Source organism: Dermacentor silvarum, chromosome 6 (assembly GCF_013339745.2).
Source record: "Dermacentor silvarum isolate Dsil-2018 chromosome 6, BIME_Dsil_1.4, whole genome shotgun sequence".
NCBI classification, from domain to species: domain Eukaryota; kingdom Metazoa; phylum Arthropoda; class Arachnida; order Ixodida; family Ixodidae; genus Dermacentor; species Dermacentor silvarum.
In genome coordinates, this window is record NC_051159.1 from 113,001,751 (window position 1) to 113,023,488 (window position 21,738).

The following is a 21,738-nucleotide window of genomic DNA, read 5'->3' on the forward strand; positions in this document are numbered from 1 at the left end:
GCGGAAGTTTCACTTAGTATAGCTTGGTGCCCATAAACGGTTGTAGCCCTCTCGCCTAAATTTTATTTCTTTTTCCCGCTACTTTCACACAACGAACATTAGTCGTCGGTCAGGGCTGCGCTGTTCATTTTCTTAATGCTTTGCCTTTCGCTCTGCTTTGACTAACGTGAAAAATCTCTCGAAGAATGCCTTTGATCAAGGCAGCAGGTGAAACCTTCCAAGGACGTAAAGAGAAATATTGTTTTCTTTTATCAAGTTTCCATGATGGCTGCATAGAGCATCATTGTTCCATAAATTTGCATGTTATCACGAACATCACTCTCTTGTGGAAGATAATACATTCCCGCGGGACAGGGATGTGGAAATGGAAAGGCAAGCTTGTCCACTCTATGAGGTACACTGATACCTGCAAGAACGCAGACGGAAGGCAAATTCTCCTTTTTGAGAATTTTGAGTGCGCTGAGACAAAAAAGGACCAGCGCCTTGACCTCCGCGAGCATGCAGACAAGCAATGCAAGAAGCAGATTATCTGCTACCTCCAACCTTTCCACGACAGTAGTCTTGAACGTTTGGCAAAGATATAAAAAAAAAAACTGTCAGCCCTTCCACTGGGGTGGAGATGGAAGACCAGCGAAGCTGTACTATGGTGGGGGTTATGTGTTTCCTGTTAAGATGTGATGGTGTAATTGGTTATTTGCACTATTAAAGATTGAGACATATATATATATATATATATATATATGATCCGGTGGTTTTCATTATTTAGTGACCACAGGGATCATGGCGTTATGGTCGCTACAGTACACCGCCCTAGGGTGCACGGCAAAGGTTGGCACGTTCTTCATAAACACGTCACCAACGCGGCGCGCATTCGGTGCAAACGCGGGAAAAACGCCACCGCCATCGGCAACAGTTCTGCGCGTTGTTTGTGCGACCACACACAACCGCTGTCAAAACGCTGGCGTGAGCAAGCGCGCCAACATCTGCGAGGGAAGGTTCATGCGGTCTATCGCTTCAATGGAAACTCAACGGCGAAAGCACAGCGCATACAGAATTAGGAGCCGTGTTGAAGATCGCTTTCAAGATACGTTGTGCGCGACCGCCCACCGCAGCGCAAAGTAGAAGTTGCACACAGAGCAGAAGCCGCAACCCCTCCCTCCCGCGCTGCCTTCCCGCTGGCCTCCTTTCACATGGGAGATTGAGTCGCCAGTTCCCCTTGCGCCCGGTCGCAAGATACGCATTTGGTCCCGCAGCTAAAAGTCGCCTCCCCTCCCTCCCTTCCATCCCCCCACGGCCTTTCGTGCGGTCACGGCCGGACTTGACTCTCCTCTCCGCGGAGGGTGCAGTCGAGTCCGGCCGTGGCGCGACGGAAGAAGAGGCGTTTGTTCTCCGCTGTGCGTTCCCTCCCCGTGAAAGCGCGCGTACCTCGAGCGCTTTCACTCGCACATACAGCACACGGCCGATGAGAGTATTTAGGAGTGAAGCACCTTAGGCTCTCACGATGTCCGTTGTCGCCGTCGTCGTCGTAGCTCCCCGTCGTGCACGCAGCGCGCATACCGACCGCGCACAGGTGTTGCACTGCGCCGGCGCCGCTCCGAACCCCTCTCCGAGCAAGCGTATATCAGTAACGTCTGCAAGAAACTAACACATGCATGCTTTGTGCTCAATCAGGCACGTCAGCACTTTCCTCTAAGTACACTGAGAATGTTATACTTTGCAATTTTTCATTGTCATCTTACATACTGTGTAGAATCATGGAGATATACGTATTCTTCGTATCTAGCACCACTCATCACTTTGCAAAAACGTTCCCTGCGCATTTTAACCTTTTCAAACTGCAGAGACCATACTGCACCACTGTTTCACGAACTACAGGTTATGCCCTTTATCGTTGCACGTGACTATCAAACAGCACGTGCTATGCATACAATTTTGTCGAGTAATAACCCGCTTCCCTCCACCATCTTTATCCCCCCCAAGAGACACACAAGAAGTCAAGATAACCATAATTTCAACATACCAGCTGTTAACAACTTATACAGTAAGCGACTGTTAGCTTATACAGGCACAAAGATATGGAATGCTCTCCCAGTAGAGATAAAAAGAAGCCCGAATTTTTCTTGCTCACTGAAGGACATTATTGCTAAAAACAATTTTCAATTTCTTGCCGAATTCTAGTGCTATGAAAATAGTGTGCTATCTTGTTCTTGAAATACAGTGTACTAGCATTTTTCTACTCCTGCTATTGTATGTACTTTTGCGGATGTTGGAAAAAAAAAGGGAAAACACCGATTCGGTTTGATTTTTTATTTATTGGTCACTTATATGATTATGATTATTTCTGTTGACTGTTATTTTCATGTAATCTATCTTTCATTTTATTTTATGTAACCCATCTTTTATGCATGTAAAAGTTCAAACATTATATTCATGTTTTATTACTGGCGCCTGGGTGCTTTGATTTTGTGTACTTATTGCATGGGCCCGAACTAGCAAATTGCTAAGGGCCCAGATGCTTTTGTCACCCGTTTTTGTATGCATATCTCGCAAAATAAATTGAATTGAATTGAAGCGCACGACGTCATGCGCAGAACCGTTCGCAGAGCGCACGCAGCGCGCATACCGACCGCGCGTAGGTGTTGCGCCGGCGCGGCGCCGCTGTCGCTACACTTAGCACTGCAGTATGAAGGAGCGCGAACGTAAACACAAACGTCGCGACTCTGATGCTACACTTCGAGAACGAGATGCGGCAGCCCAACCGCAACGCCGCAAAGCTAACCCTGACCTACGAGCACGAGAAGCAGCAGCACGCCGGCAACGGCAGCAAGACCCCGAAGCGAAAGCTCGAGCAGCAGCCGTAATTGTCCAAGGAGCTTCGCTCCATCATCAGCATTCACTTCGTGGATCGGCTGCTCATTTTTTTTCTACATCCGGACGCGACCATCGAAGACTGAGCACTTAACAGCTTCGCTGTAAAAACACCCCATATAAAGTATCGAAACAGGGGGAAAATGATGGTTTAGCAATTTATTCTTAATTCAACTCGCACACTTCAGAAAATTTTAGCGCATCACCCATAAAATTCCACGCCCACACATTTCCTGAAGATATAAACTCAGTGAGTTATCTACTTCTCCCAAGACACCACGAAAACACCCGTATAATATTTTTGAGCGCTTACTGTCACATAAATAGTAATAATACCTTAGCTGTAAAGGCTTGCAGAGCAGTGCTGGAAACGATGTAAACATTTGGGAACACATTTTCCATAGATAGAATTTATTAATACTATCAGAGAAGAAGACTTGCGCGACAAATTCCTCTTCCTAAATATATACTGAATCTTGCCATTTATGTTTATGTTAAACAGTATACAGATGAGCCTGCCGCAAATGTGCTTTTCTCCCTGTTAACAGAACAGGCAGAAGTTACGCTAAAATAGTCAACATTAAAATTGCAAACACCCTGGGGCCAACGATGCTATAACAAGCTTTTAGCCAATTCAGTGTTTTAGCACGTGAAAAGTAAGGGAGAACTCAAAAGAAACCTCAGATTTCGGAGGGAGAAGCTTGGCAATGATAAATTCGTGCGGGGAAGGGGGGTTGATGCTTCGGCATCACCAGAAGGGGATGACGAAGCATCAAACCCCCTTCCCCGACCGAGGAATAATAAACAAATGCAGAGACCAAAGGGGGCAAACGGGAAAAGGTTTCATTTCGGCGTGGAGGGTGTTGGGGTAGGGGGCGGCAGGGTCTCTAAGGTCCTCCGTAGTCGGCGCGCATGAGACTTGCGTCGGCTTCGTCGTCGGTTTTCAGGCCCGGGGACTGACGCTGTGACACCGGCAGTCGTCTTAAAAACGAAATCGACGCAATTTCTCCGTTTCTCGCTTCTCTCCATCATTCAGAAGACACTGTTCTGCATATGCTCATAATAATCAAATGCAGAGACCAAAGGGGGCAAACGGGAAGAGGTTTATGTGTTGCGTCCACCGATGCGACGGCCGTTTCTTGGCTTCTGTGATAACTAAGCTGACACATGTTTCAGGAATCGTGTTCGTTAAAGGAATTTTCGGATAAAGCCTGCTCGTGTCACTGCAATGACCGCGGGAGGGGGGGGGGGGTCAGTGCCCTCCCCCGCTGGGAAATTTCTTGAGCGAAGGGTGAGGAGGGGGGATAGGACCCCCGAGCATCCCCCGTAGGCAATGCTTGTGATGTATTGCTTGTGCGCGTGCGCACGTATGCGTCAGAGGGTGACATGGCGTTGACGGAAATAGTCGCTGCGCAAACCGGCGTTCATGTTATATGTGCTTTTTTTGTTATTCCGTGTTTCATTAAAAGAGTCCTTATTTTGTGCCTCCACTATTTGTTTACTAAGATAACTTCCGCAATGGCATGCTTGTACGCAATCCTGGAAAATGTACATCTCATGACACATGAAATCGGACACAACAAGTGCACCGTCGTCAGGATGAAGTCAAAATACTCACGCTCCTCATCGTGTCGTCTTTTCAGTATGTCCTATTGTTCGTACTTGATTGCACTACTTTTCTAATACAAAATGCCGCATTATCACACATCATGATCACTTTTATTATCCTACTCTACTCTCTCAATTCACAGTTCAAGTTTATTGTGCTTCAGGAGGAACACACTACCTTTTGCTGTGAATAGCATTCTGCCTTGCTTCTACAGGCGTGGCCGGGCAAGGCCTAAAATGTGTGTCAAGGTGAGAACACAACAGAATATAAGGGTAAGTGTAAAATAAATATCTAACGTAGATGCGTGTCTACGTGTCTAAATATGGGCCCTGCTTCAACCTCTGCAGTTTAGGCCAAGGACAGAGTCATCCAACGAGCCAAACACGTCGAGACTCGGTGCCAGAGACGTGTACCGCAGAAATTCAGAGACATGTCGCATCCCAACCATGATATTGAAATAACAATGCCGACGAACCGCTTGTCACAACAGTACAATGCCTTTCAGAGAGCCCAAGCCTGGGAGAGCAAAAAAAAAATGTTTATGTGAAACGCTTACACAGTGGGGGCACTTTGGAAGCATGCCAAAAGAATATAAATCTCTTCTCGCTTCAATTATTTGTTGCTATTTTCTTTGATATTCTTCTCGGCTACCATCTTCAGCAAAAAAAAAAAAGAACAACCGCAATTTTTGAGACTTTTTAGAGCGTGATACGTAGTTTAGAAAGGAAGAATTGTGTTTATTGGTTGACTTAAAAGCTCCCTACAACTGGGCAACAGGAGTGACGAAGATCCGGGGAACTCGTAGTAGATGTTGACATTGAAAAGTGCAGGACGCGACGGGATCGATCGATCACGCCAGTTGCAAGGGTTTCGGGACTGGCGGTGCTCGGGACAGAATTCGCAATGAGCTTCCAGTATCACCAAACAGGTCGCATGCGCGAAGACGTGACCTGAAAATGCCTTCACTGTACGGCATTTCTTTCTTTCTTTCTTTTCTTCTTTTTTTATTTTCTTGTCTTGCAGTTTGCGATTTGTGGCTTTACTAATTCGTTGATGATAGAAAGAAGAGAAATGAAAGAAAAAAACATGCAGAATATGCCTGACAAGTGCCGTTTGCCTCTAATCCTCCCCTGACTACTTCCTATGAATCTGCTGTTCCTACGGTATGCTCGAAAAACTTTGGCATTGTTCAATTCAATCACTTCGTTCTTTACACTTGTCGTGGTTATTAACTTCTTCTAATATTCCGAAATTTATTATTCAGCTGACGATTTCATAAGAAAATGACGCATTACTCTATGTGATAGGAACAAATTACACTTTCGACGTTGCAAGCTAGGTGCTTGGCGTCGGTTTCGGAGATGCCTACCCCTTCATACGCGAGTTATCAAGCGAAGCAAATGCGTTGACGAGAAGACAAAGAGAAAAAAAGTAGAAACATTCTTTTATCATTGCACCTTCAACTGCCGACACAGTATTTCCATTTCCCATTACACGTATTAAGCCAAAGATCCATTCAGTAAAGAAAACATTTATTCAATCAATCAATCATCTCCAGTTAAACTGCGTGCAACGAACGTTGCTTCTCGACGCCGTCCAACCAAGAAGGACGCGCATCGTGATTGAGCGAGATGCTCATGTGAAACTGATCGATCAGAGCCCAACGTCTTCCCTGTATGTCCTATAGCCTTGAGAAAAAAGCCATACAGTCTCACGTCCTTGACGCAGTAAACCTACTATACGAGAAGAGTTATTTCCAAGTTCACGGATAACACTCCCTATTTTTGTCATATTTGTGTCTTTACTGCGCCACTCCAAGTATGGTTGCGCCAAACTGGCGTGCTGTGTCTCTTAACGACACAGCGGGTTCTTATAGAATTGGGGCCATCCATGGCCAAAGCGCTTAGAATTGCGATGACGGGCTCTGAATGCCGAATGTCAGTGGTAGCAAACGATAAGTCTGGCGCCGGCTCCCCGCAGCGACAACAAACATCTATCTCAATCACTTGGCGTCCTTTGTGCGCCAAGGAACGATATTTCATCGAGATGAACATGTACCTGTCGTATAGAGGCTTCCCTTGCTCTTTTTAACGCGATAGCATTATACTTGTATGTCCCATGAGGCAGAAAATCCGGCGTGATCATGCGATGGTTCCAAAAATGGCCGACGGCGCAAAGAGTAAAAACACGTAAAAAAAAAGCTCAGATTGACGCCACATTTCTCGGCGAGGTTCCTGAAAAGAAAGGCAATTAATGCCTTTGGAAAGCAAATTTCGGTCTGAGTGCGAATCACACCCGGGCCTCCGGGGTGCAACACGAGTACGCTTCCCCGACGTCACGGCGGTTCCACGATTCTTGCTGACTGAAGGTGGACCTAGTGCGTGTCACACTGCACAAATCACGTCGCAGCCGTCTGTCTGACTAAACGTATGGCCTAGTGCATGCGTCGTTGAGCACGTGACGGCGCAGCCAATGGAGAGGAGGGGACCAGCATCGTGTATGACCTCAGTAGTAATACAGAAGATAGTGAATTGTATAACAACATTAATTAGTAGTAATTATAAGTAACTAATGTGAATTAAAGTGAATTAAGGTGAATTATAGTGAGTGAAGTGAATTAAAGTTAGAACAAGTTAGTGTAAGGTGACTTAAGATGGAGTAAACTAAATTAAGGTGAATTAAATGGAACGAAGGTGAAATAAACTGGAATAAGATGGAGTAAAGTGGATTCAAGTAAGGACACTTAAGTTAGTGAATTTTAGGGGCGAAGCTCCTTATAGCGGCACCCGTTCCGTCCCCGTCGTAGTAGTAGTAGTAGTGTGTAACCAGTCTGAGAAAAATGAGAAAAAAATTCCGAAGTTGTGTCCGTAGCGCGGTATCGAACCAGGGACCCCGTGCTTCCGAGCGCGCGGCGTTAGCCCACTACGCCACGAAGCGGACATGGACAAACACACCACGATGGCTATAAATACCCAACATTAACGAAAGGCCGCGTTTCTAGCGCGTTTCTAACGCGTTACAGTGGCCAACGCCACTAAATTGAAAATTACAGTGGCCAACGCCACTAAAGAAATAAGCGTGGACCTAGAGGTACCAGCCATGGACTCCAGACTCGCACACCTCCTGGAGGCCAAGAACGCGCTAAGACAAAGATGGAAAAAGCAGAAGCTAAACAGGAGGCTGAGGTCTAAATTAACGAAAATCAACAAAGAGATTGAAGAACACTCTAGAAAGTTGAATGCGCAGCAATGGGACGAGGTTTGTAATGAGGCGGACGGTAAAATGAGAAGGGGCAGCAAGTGGAGCCTTCTCAAGAACCTCTTCACCGACAGCAGCAAACCGACCAAGAGTAATGCCCGACTAACGATCGAAAGGCTCATTCATCTTCATACGAAAGAAGGCACGAATCCGCGGGACTTTGCTGACACCCTGGCAGACATCTACCTGCCGGTAGAGCACAAATCTGTACCGTGGGACGACCCGACACGCGAGTATAAGGGGAAACCTCAACTCTCGCTGGATCGTCCTTTCGAAATTTCGGAGATTGTGCACGCCCTTCACGACCTAAACGGTCGCTCGGCCCCCGGCCCAGACGGACTAACAAACAAACTACTCAGAAATCTAGATGACAAAGCCATACAAATTATTACGAGCAAAATTAACGAGGTATGGGCGGAAGGCCGGGTGCCGGACGAATGGCGAACTGCCAATGTAGTCCTCATCCCCAAACCCGGAAAACCACTCCATGTAGAGAATCTGAGGCCCATCTCCCTTACGTCGTGCCTCGGGAAGGTCGCGGAACATGCCATCCATAATAGAATTGGAGAGCACATTGAAGAAAACGGTCAATTCCGCAACAATCTTATAGGCTTCAGAAAATCCCTATCCACGCAAGACGCCATGCTACTCATCAGGAGCGCCGTCATAGACAACAAATCCAGGGATGTAAAAGGCATCCTGGCGCTCGACCTAACAAAGGCCTTCGATACGGTCAGGCACGAACACATCCTCAACGAAATCTCCACTTTAGATCTCGGAGTAAATTTCCACAATTTTGTAAGATCGTTTTTGGATAACCGAACGGCCACCATAAACGTCGGACAAATCAGAAGCAGAAAGCACATGCTAGGTAACATCGGCACCCCGCAAGGGTCAGTGCTTTCGCCGCTTCTTTTCAACATCGCAATGCACGATCTCGCAAACAAACTCTCGAAAGTCCCGGGGGTTGGGCACGCGATCTACGCGGACGAATCACCATTTGGTCCACGAGCGGCCCGCTAGGCACTCTGGAGCAGAACCTACAGCAAGCGCTGGACACCACGGAAGCTTTCCTTACAAACACGGGACTGAAGCTCTCCCCCAGCAAATCAGAGCTCCTCCTGTGCAAACAAGGCCCCAGGCAGAGACAGCCCCTTAGCCTCCTCCCCGTTCACCTACACACCAGGGACGGAGGAAACATCCCCAGGTGTAACACATTTAAGGTCCTGGGCATGGTCATTGGGGCTTACAGCAATGACAACGCGGAGGCACTAAAACGCATCACAAAGAGCACCCACAATTTCACCAGGGTCATATCACGGGTCGCTAGCAAAAGGGACGGACTGAAAGAGGACAACCTCATGAAAGCATTTCACGCTTTCCTCATCAGCCACGTAACTTACGCCGCTCCTTTCCTCAACTGGAAGAAGACGGAGCTGAACAAAATCGACACACTAATCAGAACAGGATTGAAAAAGGTCCTCAGCCTCCCTAGAAACACTAGTACGGAACGACTCCTTCAATTGGGGCTACACAACACGGCAACAGAACTCTTTGAAGCACAGCGAAACGCCCAAATTAGTCGGCTCTCACTCACAAAGGCGGGCATCGAGATATTACTAGAAGCAGACATACAGCCCCTCTTCATGCCACCAGAGAAGTCGCAACTATGCATAAATGCCAAGAGGTCAATAACCGTTGATGCAATCCCAAGAAACATACACCCGACCCACAACGAAGGGCGGAGAAAAGCGAGAGCGAAGGCAATCCTTGGCAACATTAATCGTAACGAAACGCAAGTCCTCTTCGTTGACGCGGCCAGATATTGGAATCGAGGCGCATACGCGGTCTCTGTGGTGGACGCCCATGGATCACTCGTCAACGCAGCCACGGTGGTTACCAACTTCACTCACGAAGCAGAAGAAATGGCCATCGCGGTGGCCCTTCGAAGCTGCAAAGAAGCCTCCGTCATTTACTCGGACTCAAGAACAGCCATCAGAACCTTCTCGGCAGCCCTCGTCTCTAGGAAAGCAGCTACGGTGGTCAACAAAATCTTCCAAGAAACGGGAGGAGATAACCTCACGTCCCCACACATCACATGGTTCCCGGCCCACATGGGCAACATTTCCGGACCTCCTGACTGTAATCCGAATGAGCGGGCACACCAACTGGCGCGAGAACTCACATTCCGCGTCTGCGGTCCGCCCCCTCGCTTCAACCCAGCCTGGAGGGATTTAGACAACAAAGACCCGCTTGTATCATACCACGAAATCACTTCAAATCATAGGTTAGCACGAAGAATTTTTCCTCCTCCTCACCAAACCTCAAGAAAGCACAGGCTGTCACTTACAGACAGTTGCAGACTAGGACGTACATCACACCAACAACACTAAGCAGGATCAATCCAGACTTTCCTACTGCATGCCCACACTGCGGACACGAATACAACAACTTCGAAACACATGCTCTGGCTGTGCCCTGCCAACGCGGGCACGGACTTTCCTGACCAGTCCTCCTGGGACTCAGCGCTCAGAAGTACAGAGCTCATCGCTCAGCTCAAGGCTGTCCAGAGGGCCCGGGCCGTCGCCGAAGGACTATGTCTACCGGCCCCGACCTGGGTGGAGCCACCGGATAGATTGGCGGGGCCTCCGGCCCCGCTTTAATTCTTTCTCCTCAGGACCTAAATAAAGTTCGTACTCACTCACTCACTCTAACGCGTTTGTGCTAGCGCGTTACGGCCCGTGTAAGAAGCTGGTGTAAGACGCTGTGGCCTCTCCACCTTACCTTCAACGCGTTTCGACCGCGCTGCCCAAAGCGGTGGCAAGTCAAGTTCAAGTCGAGGAGCGTTTATGAATACGGGGGGTATACTCTCTCAGCAGTGATGTGATGGCGTCGGCAAACGCGGTGCACGTTCCGGCATGTGTAAATGGCTGCGTAAGACGCTGTGGCCGCTCCCCCTTACTAGAGAGTACTGCACGTTTCTAACGCGTTTGTGCTAGCGTCCCCTTAAGCGGGAGATCCGATGATTCCCTCCGGAGCTTCGCCCACTCATCATCATTCACCTCGTGGATCTGCTGTCATTTTTTTTATTACCACCCAAGCTTGTTGCGACGTTTGTTATATAAATGGAGATTTGACCTATAAAACAAGACATAATGCGTCGTAGAGGATTATAAAGCAAGGTTTCCTGCTGCTGACTTTAAAACAATTGCGCTCTTTTATCTTTATTAATGTAAATAATTTCCGCACAAAATTTCGGAAGCTAGACGAGCGTATGGCTAATGCTACAAATGCAACCATATGAACGGTTGTGTACGACGCTGCTGACATAATATTTATTATTAGGCGCACTCTTAGTATAACCTTAATGTAATGAGGCACCTTTAAACTAAGCAACTAGTTGACCAAAGCAAAGTTTCTTTTTCGTGCGCTCTCCCTCAGCCGCGATGTCACGCATCTCCGCTAAAATTTTGTCGTGCTCTTCTTCAGCCAATGCAAATTCATAGATATTGCAGACACACAAATTAAAAAAAATTACACCATCTTCCCGTAGGGGAACCCTGAGTAGTATGCGAAGCAGCCATGGGGTCGACTTAAGTTCTCATTAGTTTTCAGTTCGTCGTTTCCGTTAGGTTGAGGTTTCCTTTCGGCTTCGCGAGCCCGAAGTTCGGGATCGGCCTGTCGCCGCTGCCATTTCGTGGCAGCCGCTCGAGCCCTCTTTTCCGCGGCACTGTCCACGGCGCTGACACTGGCGTTGACGCTGTCCGTGGCACTCATCGCGGCGTTGCGGGAGGAGAATGAGAGGAGCGGAGCGCGCGCGCGCGTCATTACACCGCGAGTTACAGTGGCGCCCCCCAGCGGAGTATGCAGCGCCTACCGTCGCGCCTCCAACCTAAGCTGCTTCGCATTATCGCGCGCGGAGCCGCAGGTGTTGCCATTCGTTGCGCAATCCGGAGAGGAGAGGAGGAATGCCGAGAGGAGAGATGAGACAAGGAGAGGAGGGGGGAGGATGCGCATGTGCAGTGCGGGTGTGGACGCGAGCGTCGGAGAGGAGAGGATGAATGCCGAGAGGAGAGTTGAGACAAGGAGATAAGGAGGAGGAGGATGCGCATGCGCAGTGCGGGTGTGGACGCCGCACGGCGGATGGATGGAGTAACGGACAAAGCCCCCGCCATAGCTGCTTCGCATCTAAAAAAGTAGCAGTCACGTTGATTTGCCTACAAAGTAATATTGTGCACAGTATTGACCCTTTTCGCGGCAATCCCGTGGGAGCTGCCATGTTTGATCACGTGGTGACGCGTCCATTGCTTGCCTCAACTGCCCCCGTTGCCTCCTTGTTTACAATGGAAGTGTATAACGCCGGCGCGGCTTAAAAAACCTCTTGTTTTCGGAGATATCGTAGACGGTGACTAGGTGGACGACACGAAGCTTTGATCACAGCTTCAGAGAACATGTAAAAGCGCTTTCGGAGCTGATTAAGCTATGTCCAAATGGCGCTAGCAGCGTATATGGTGCTTGTTCTAAAAGCGGGGATAAATATGTATTCCAAGCTATCCAAGCTTTCCGATTATGAATTCAGTCAGGATTAGTGTGCTTTGCTCTGTGTTCTTTATTCGGCAAATATTTTTTTGAAGCAGTGGCTTGTCAGTCTCTAACTCAGTGAAGTTCCTCGGTGCGGCCACTATCTGATTATTTTCGGCCTATAGTTATAATCGCTCGCGGGTGTACTCAGTTCCGATAGATTTGTTCTTGCTGCGCACAAGGCTTGAAACGTAGCTGTTTTCTACATTGTAATACCTTGTAGCAAATATATATTACAACTAGTAACTCGCTTACTCTTGTGGACCGTCACCAAACATTCAGCTTCGACCATTCGTGCGCCATAGGTGTAGTCCGTCATTAATTGTGTGTATACAGTGCGCATATATTCAAGTGTGAGCCCATTCACTTATTCTTGATACGTCGGCGATAAAGTGGGCGTAAGTTTTCCTGCCATTTGGGACACATGTGTATAGATAACGTGCGCGAAACTTACTATGACAGGAAGCACGCTACTCCCTTTGTCATTGTTTAACGAGTGGTACTCACTCTTGCCGACGTTCAGGGGATGAAGCCCTTTCTTTGTAGGTTAGCGATACAAGGCTGGAGGATGAGCAAATTTCTGTATCCTCGAGGAAAGCCGTACATCACGAAGTGCCGGTAACACGTTCGGACAGTTGCAGCAGCGGTCCGCGAACTTGGCAACACAGATTGCAGCCAACTACTGCACACGTCTTCAATCCACATGATTAAATCTAGCATGATTGGAGCACACTGTGTTAGCGAAAACTCAGTTGCATTTTCGACAGATGATCGCACAGAAACAAGGTCGAAGCGGTAATGGTTTCGTATTCGTGCGCGGTCGCTGAGGAGAGGCATTGGCGCACCGCCGTGAGCGCCATCTCGTTTCTCTAAAACAAACTGCTCCGCGAAAAGGGTCAATAAGAGAGCTTTCAAGCATTTATTTGTTTCCGCAACCTGTGACTGTTACTATTCATTAGACTTTCACACTCGTCACTTTCATTCAGTACATAGAACTAGAGTCCAATCCATTATTCCAATTAGGCTTCAATATTGCAGAAAATCTAGTTCATAGCTCTGCAACCAACTTGTCCACGCCAAGAAGTCCACCCCACCACATGATACCTACACTTCTGGCCCCTCAACCAACTTCCATTGCACGCGATGAATTATTATAATCTCAGAGTTTCCGCGTATGTTTAACAGTACAATATCTCGATCATCCTTTGCACTATTACCAACAGCATCTCATATGTCGCCTTTAAGAAGACAAGTCCACTTGTCGAAACGTTGGCTCCAGCTCTCACCTTGTTCTCATGTCGCTCGTCAACAGCATCTCAGTAACACGGAAAGCACTGAGTCGCCATTTTATAACTAATTGTACTTACTAGTCCATGCGCATAACTAATTACTGAAAGGAAAGGGGCGGTTTTGCAAGTGGCCCTTGTTGTAAAGCGTTTCCCACGCCAATAAAGAACTTGTCATTTTTGACATACTTGGGGCACAAGCTTTCCTAACACATTTCTGTTAAATAAAAATATAGGTGTAGTCGTCTTTCATGGAACATAATTAGTTACACACATTGGCGTAATTTTTTTACTGTACTTTCCCTTGTCGGAAGTACCGTTTGTGCAATGCCGTCTTATTTATTAGTTCCAGTAGTATGTACATAGTAAGATTCTTTCCTTGCAGTAAAACACCTTAGTACTTCTTGATGTGTTTTATCGCGAAGTTGTAAGAGTAATCTGCAAAACAACAGGCCAACAATGCCTCAAAATATAAAATAAAAATCTAGGTGTACGACAAGCTGCCTTGGGTGGTGCTAGCAGCGATTTATTTCGCAAATAAAAGAACATGCGAAAAGATAATTCCACATGAGTAAATAATCTCTCGGTTTAACTTGAGAGAAGATGCCATTTGTCTTCCAGTTTGTGGCATTTCAGATCGGCTGCGAAAATGAATTTATATATTTATTGCGTTTGAGGATTTACGATTTCCTTCCCTTCTACCTTTCACTGTTAACCTGCGCTGCAGTGATCTATTGCACGTCTGCTAAGACAGCACACACCATCAGGCAGACGTTTTCCACTTCCGATCTGCAGCTTTTATCGCGGTGCTCTTTTTAAATGCGAAGCCATTCATCAGAACATTTACTGACTTGCTGCAACTTCCTTTCTCTTTCCTGCTAAAATTGTACGGCCGCCGTCTTTCAATGCCATTGTTCTCAAACGCACTTTTATTAGCTTTGTAGGTTACATATAACCTTGCGCTCACTTTCCTGCAGTAAAAAGTTACAGAGGGGCTTCTTATTTACACGTACATTTCTTGCTCACCGATTGGTACAGCATGCGAATGCTACAGGCACAAGTAAAAGCCAGATAATCTGGAGCAGCGACGCTTCAAGAGTTCGCTCGTCGACCTACTTCGCAGAACTCCGACCATCGATCGCTGAGGCTTAATTCGACATTAATATCGGAGGTCTGGGGAGCGTGCCAGCGAGATAACGTATATTAAGTGTCATCTTACGTGTAATGTTGCGTTGACTCATTGGAGTGCTCCACAGGACTAACCGTTCCTCACACTGTGTCGAACCGTCATTAGTATTACAGTTACCTCGAAATCACTCACAAAGAAATGCGATGACTCTGTATGGGCTGCCGCTCGAAGTTGCTTTGGTTTATTCATACTACTATCTTATTGGAATGGCTCACTTTCATATATGTGCTCAGTGTAGAGTATACCCTATTTCGACCAGCAACGCCAGGCTTCCCAGTGTGCTTTGAATACATTAAATGGTCGGCCTTTCACCGAAGCTACGGTCCAGGAACGTTACCTTCCAATAATATTATATATAACAATAACTGAATTATTCAGACCAATAATAACGTTATCGTTATGAACACAAAATCAAGAATGTATATGTGCAGCTACTCTGTCTTTAATACTCTTAGTTGTTGCTACAAATTAAATGATTTACACGTATTCAGAGGCTAATTTCGATAGACATTGTATCCGATTTTGACAACAGTTCTATCTTTCTATGAACTTAAGCGATGGCGAGATTTATTTCTTCTAAAAATTATATTGTCTTAGATCGGATGCTTTTTTCAATTTCTTTTTTTAGTTGTGCTGTACGATATCGTGCTCTTTAGTCTGCATAAAATGTCCCTTAATTTCGGTTGACCGGTACATGGTTCTTGGCGCCTTGGCATTTCTAAGCCTCGCAATGCCGGCTGGAAAGTTAGAAAGGAGACAATGACACAGTACCCGCAGGGATCAGAGACATGTTTCGCACTAGTACTAAAGGTATAAGTACCGGTACGTATTGGTGGTGATATTTACACAAGGCTCATTCACACTAGACCGACATGACACCGAATTTGGTCTGCCGACTGTTCGCAACAGCGGTTTCCTTCCTTTAAACCGTTGGCCACAGCGTTTTCCGTCCTGTAAACTGTTGTTGCTAACAGTCAGCCGACCAAAATCGGTGCCGTGCCGGCCTAGATTGAATGAGCCTGAAAGGGTTGACTAGCGGAGCCCAGCGTCACTCACCTATGCTGTCGATGGCCGGCGAGATGGTGAGGGTGACGGCGATGAGCACCACACTCATGAACAGAATGAAGCACGCCACCGAACTGATCACGAATATGATAATCCGGCGCTTGGGCGAGTCGAGCTCGTCGTCCGGCTTGCGCTGCTGACCGGTCTCCTCGTCGGTGACCAGGAGCGACGGTGCCTTGGACGCCCTTCGACTTCCAGTGTCCACGTCCGGAGGAAGTAGCGAGCTGCCCTTCCGACGGCACGCTTCCGGTCCCGCCAGCGAGGACTCGCGCCTGTGCGAGGGGTGCGAGCGCTGGTGATGGTGGTGGTGCCTGTCCTCCGAACACCGGCGCTCGTCATCCGCGGCACTACGTGACGAGCGTCGACTGCTCTGTCCGACTCCTCCAGTGTCGTCGGTCGCGCGTGACGAGCGACGACTTTCGTCGCACTTGGAGGACCTGCGACGTGGCGAAACAGAGACGTTTCTTTAGACACGCGGAAACAATGCGGGAGAATCAGGTATGAGCGTACTGGCGCTGAAAAAGCAGGCCCATATATGTTGATACTGTGATCTTTAATATAAAGGAAAGATTGGCGACTTTACGTGGTACCGGCTGCTCGTCGTCGCATGACAAACAATCACAAGTAAAAAATTACGTCACAAACGGAGCCTAAACGCCCGGAAGGGGTCTAAGAGCGCGAACTTGCAAATTTACATGCAATGAGAAATTTGCTATTCATGAGGAGTTCTTGTACTTAGATCTTATAGGCGCAAGAACTGACGTATTATTGAGTTTCCGACAACATATCATTGCGTTGTTCCCGCTTGAATGGCAATGCAGCCGCATGGACTAGCTATATATGCCATATATACAAATTGCCTCTGGCAGATAGCACCACTATAACCCTTGCTCTAAATTGCTAGCTGCTACAGGCAATTTTTAAAAACTTTGGCGCAACAGAGATATTAAAAAAAGCCCCCGGTATATAGCATCTCCGAAATAGAACAGCCAATATTCCGTCACGTTCTTTTGGAACGCCCGAAAGGTCAGTAAAGGTAATAAAGTCCCAGCAACAAGGGCAAACATGTTTATTTTGTTTCATTCTGTATTATTATTTTTTTTTTGTTGCTCGAAAACAAAAGAAACAATTCCTGTGAGTTCGCCGGGTTTTTCTTTTTTTTTTTTTTGCGGAGAACAACCAAACTTGAGTGAACGCAAAGTGGCTTCTACTCTTCGTTCCGCGAACGCTTCTCCCTGCGCTCTGTGGCATATGTGACTGAGTGCACGGCGCTGAGCGTCTGAGAATGATCACTACGAAAGGGGTAACAGCACAACCTCGAGCCCTGAGCTCTTCGTCACCATCACACAAATCCAAATATACCTGCTAATATTTAACACGAGCGGTAGGCTCAATGCAGTATTGTGCATCGAGATATGTTGCCGAGAATTATTAGCAGCAAATGAACCGTAGCACCGTAAGTTTTCCGCTCTCGTAAAACATCGCACATTCGTCGCTGACGTCCACATCTCAACTGTACAATTTTTCTGAGAATTCGGTTCGTAAAATTAATAAAAAAGGAAGGCAGTCATACCACGAGCACAATTTATGTTTTGCTAGTTGCAGCAAATCACCATTCAAAATCAATTTCGTTATACATACACATAATCACTGAGCACACACACACACAAAAAAAGAACTAGGATGACCGCATCAGAAAAGTGGTATTTCACGCTCATCCACCTACGTATTTCAATGGCCTGTCATTTTTTTACGAACCGACCGAGAGCATTTGTTGCGCTGACAAACCTGCGGCTTCCGTCGTCAGCCCGGGACGAACGACGGCTGTGCGGGCAGCACTCGCTGTCCCGGGACGAACGGCGACTCAGGCTGCTGGCGCTAGAGCGACGCGAAGACGAAGGGGTCACGCTCATCGACTCCGCTCCACTAGACACCGTCAGGCCCTGCGGGGCCATAGGGCTGCGGCTTCCGCGGCGACGCCGGTCGGCCGAGCTGCGCACGTCGGGGCAGGAACGCTTGCGGTCGCGATGCCGCCGGTGATGGTGGTGGTTGTGCGGGCTGCGGCCGTCTTGCATCGAGTGTCGACGGTGCTCGGCGGGACTCGGCAGGTTGAGAAACTGATTAGCAGTAGCAGCACCCAGTGACTCGGCCGATGAGGTGCCTCGGGAGAAGGGCAAGTCTGGGACACGCAGCAATACGCCAGACTCAACGCCGGGGTCGATGTTGATTACCGGGGCGTGATGGTTTTTGGCGTTTCCGTTGGCGCTTTGTTGGACGTCCTGGCAGTTTTCTCGATCAACACAGGCACTGTGAACTGCACCATTTTCAGGGCGCACCGTATTCACCGGCGCTTCCATTTCGGCGTTCATGGGGCCAAATCGACGACGCGCACTTTTGGCCAAGTGGCAGCACACGCACTTTGCTTATAATACCCAACCAACAACGTAGCCCTTCCTCGAAGCAGCTGTGGTAATCTGTGGGTGAAGATCTGAAATTCTTAGCTGCCAGCTCATGTTACTTGAAGATGACTCCGGCGAATTGCCAAATTATTGTTATCCGTGTGTTGCTGCCGAGTAACGAGAAACTACACGCAAAAGGCGCTAAAGGTGCTAAAGGTGAACCAGATCGGAGCATACAAGCTAGATAATTATCAATGTTTCACAAAGCTCATAGTACCTACTGTTCTTGTTAACATGCTTGGCCGCACAAGTCATGAATTAGGCTGGGGATAAAGCTGTTCGAAAGCTGAGAGTTATGTAATATTTAACACCTGACACCAGGCTTTGGTGCTAGTGGTGACCGTTTCTATAACTTAAGTTTTCTATTCTAGATTATGGCCTTGAGAGCCATAACTGCAGAAGCTGTCATGAAAAGCTTCTGATGTAATACCAGGAGTGCTGCTACGTCTTGCTCTACGAAACGATTTGCTTATTGCTGAAAACGTCTATGTTGTTCACGCAGCATTTTACTATTATTGTTTACTAATAAGCTACATAGCCAAATATTTGTTTTACAATCGCGATGTATAGCCGCATTTCAATTCTTCATACAGTTGCCTTGTAATGTATTAATTACTAATTTAACTCGTTGGCAAAAGCGCAGCATTAGCTCGAGCAATAGTCATCACAGAGGGCCACACTCCTATCCGCGAACGGGCCACTTGGACTCACTTGAAAAGCGCGCGAGTTGTCAAACACGAGTGCGAGAACACAAGCCGGCGCAAACTTGCTGTTAGATTGACACGGCTTCACGTCACGATGCGCAGAAACACACAAAGAGACACACAAAACACTGTTATCCACTGGTCGTCGCGAAGAGCCTGGTGCGAAGCAATACTGGAGAGCCCGCGCGAACACACCACGCGAATTGGAAACCGTCCCGGGCAGATCCTCAAACTAGCGCATCGACATCGAGCTGCAGCCTTCGACGGACTGCGTGCCACGCGTGAGCCTTCTCAAAAGGAGAGAGAGAGACTGCACTCGCGGCGGCGACGTCGAGACGGCAAGCGAACCCCCGAAGAACATAACGGCGCGTCTGGGCTTCTTGTGGGGTTGTAACGGCGCTGGCGCCATCAGCGGCGCCCATTCGAAGCAGGCTAGCCGAGAGCGCGAAATTTGAACATGGTGACGCGCCTATCTTTTGCTCCTTGGTGACACTTTCCTGCCATGTGACATTTCTGCGTTAACTAAGTCATGATTAATTTTTTTGCTTCAGCTGATATTTTAAAGACGTGTGATTCATTATAACATTGCTCGCGAACATTCGGAAGAGCACCTGATTAAGTTTCAAGTTATATGAGAGAGAGAGAGAGAAATAAGATGTGCAAGGCAGGGAGGTTAACCGGAAGGTAGATATCCAGTTTGCTTCCCTGCACTGTGGAAGTGGTAAGGGCAGACGGAAAGGTAAAGAAAAATGCAGACACAGAGAAAGACAGGGAGATTAAACACACACACACACACACACACACACACACACACACACACACACACACACACACACACACACACACACACACACACACACACACACACACACACACACACACACACACACACACACAACACACACAAAGGAACTCAGGAGCGTCACAGTCGTTCAAACAGGTCGCTTGACTGGAGGAACTTCAGTAGCGCCCGTCGCCTTCTGGTGTGAAGACCGCAGGAGCCGGCATGCGAAGATAGTCTGCTCAGAAAGTGGCTGGTCGTCGAGGCGTGTCAATTCCGTCACGAGCGACTGTCTCTGGGAGCTGTAGCGGGGACAATGACACAGGATATGTTGCATTGTTTCCTCGCCGCCCCAACTATCACAAGCAGCACTGTCAGCCATTTCGATGAGGCAAGCAAAAGCATTCGTAGAAGATACTCCAAGCCACAGTTGGCAAAGAGAAGTTGTCTCGATTCGAGAAAGCCCAGATGGAATGCGTATTTAGAGGAATGGGTCCAGGCGGTGCAGTCGAGTATGCCGGAAACCCGGTGTGTTCGACGTGGATCGTGTTGTGGCATCACGCGCTAGTATGCGAAGCTTTGTTGCTGCATCAGTTTTTGATAGCGGGATGGGTTCCTTCGCAGCATTTTCGGGAGCCTTCCTCGCAGCTTCATCGAGCTGTTCGTTGCCCATGATGCCGCAGTGGCCTGGAAGCCTCTAAAAAGTGATGTCATGTCCTTTATCTGCTAGTTGGTGATAAATGTGTCTTATTTCCAGCAAAAGTGGGTCTTGTGGTCCACGATGAAGAGCGAATAGCAGACAATGCAGGGCTGCCTTCGAATCTCTAAATATACTCCATCTTCGTGGTAAGTCTTCGTGAATCATGTGAAGTGCGCTGGGAAGTGCAGCAAGCTCCGCAGCAGTTGACGTTGTCCGGTAAGAAGTTTCAAACTGAATGGTCACGGCTTTTTCGGGGAACATCACAGCCCCTGTAGATCCGTCAAAAGTTGTCGAGCCATCAGTGTAAATGTGGAAATGGTCCTTGTATGTCTCGTGCAGCATGAGTAGAGATAGCTGCTTGAGAGCTGGGGACGAGAGTCCTGCTTTCGTTCGAATCGCTGGTACCGAGAGTCGAACTTGTGGACGAGCCAAACACCAAGAAAGTAATAGCAGCTTCTTGGCAGGCGTATAATCTCGAGGGAGACAGTCATGGTGCGCCGATATCTCCTGGCAAAACGAGGCACTGGGCCGGTCTTTCAGAAGTTCGGCGAGGTAATGGAAAGGAGTGCGGGCAACCTGCCTGATGTGTGCTCTGAGCACTTCCAATGTCATTTGAGTTGTCACTGGGTAATCTTGAGCTATACTCCAAGTTTCCGTTGTCGATGTGCAGCGCGGAAATCCAAGACAAACCCTGAGTGCCTGCGCCTGAGCACTCTCGATTGTGCGGATGTTGCTTCTGCAGGTATCGCTCAGTACAGGTAAGCTGTACCTCAGATATCCAAGAAACAGCATCCCGTAGAGTTGTAACATCACGTGTGCTGACATTCCCCACGTTTTCTCTCCAAGAAATTTGAAAACGTGTGAAATGGCCGTCAGGCGTTTCTTCAGGAAGGCCACATGAGAACTGCAGCTGAGGTCTCGATCAATGATCACCCCTAAGAATCTGTGCGTCCTGGTGTAGCAGACTTTTTGCCCATTGATGGATATGGCGTGGACGTCAGTGGCTTCCGCGTAAACGCGAACACCGAACATTTCTCAGGTGAAACCTGGAGGCCTCGTTGCTGAAATACACCGATATTGAAGTAGCGGATTTTTGAAGTCTCGCCCGCACCTGAGGACGTGTTACACCTGACGACCAGACGCAGTTTTCATTGGCGTACATTGATATATGGACAGCACTTGGTGTTCGTTCCACGAGACCAACAAGAACAAGGTTGAATAATGTGGGGCTCAAGAAG

General features: G+C 47.9%; 1 protein-coding gene across 1 annotated transcript in view; it reads right to left on the reverse strand.

Moving 5' to 3' along the window:
• Window positions 1–251: 251 nt before the first annotated feature.
• Window positions 252–21,738, reverse strand: part of LOC119456830 (uncharacterized) — an 82,323-nt gene continuing 60,836 nt past the window's right edge. The window contains exons 6-7 of the mRNA XM_049669096.1: window positions 15,848–16,293; window positions 252–406 (exon numbers count right to left, since the gene is read on the reverse strand). Coding sequence (XP_049525053.1) covers window positions 252–406; window positions 15,848–16,293 — 601 coding nt within the window. The remainder of the gene's footprint in view (window positions 407–15,847; window positions 16,294–21,738) is intronic.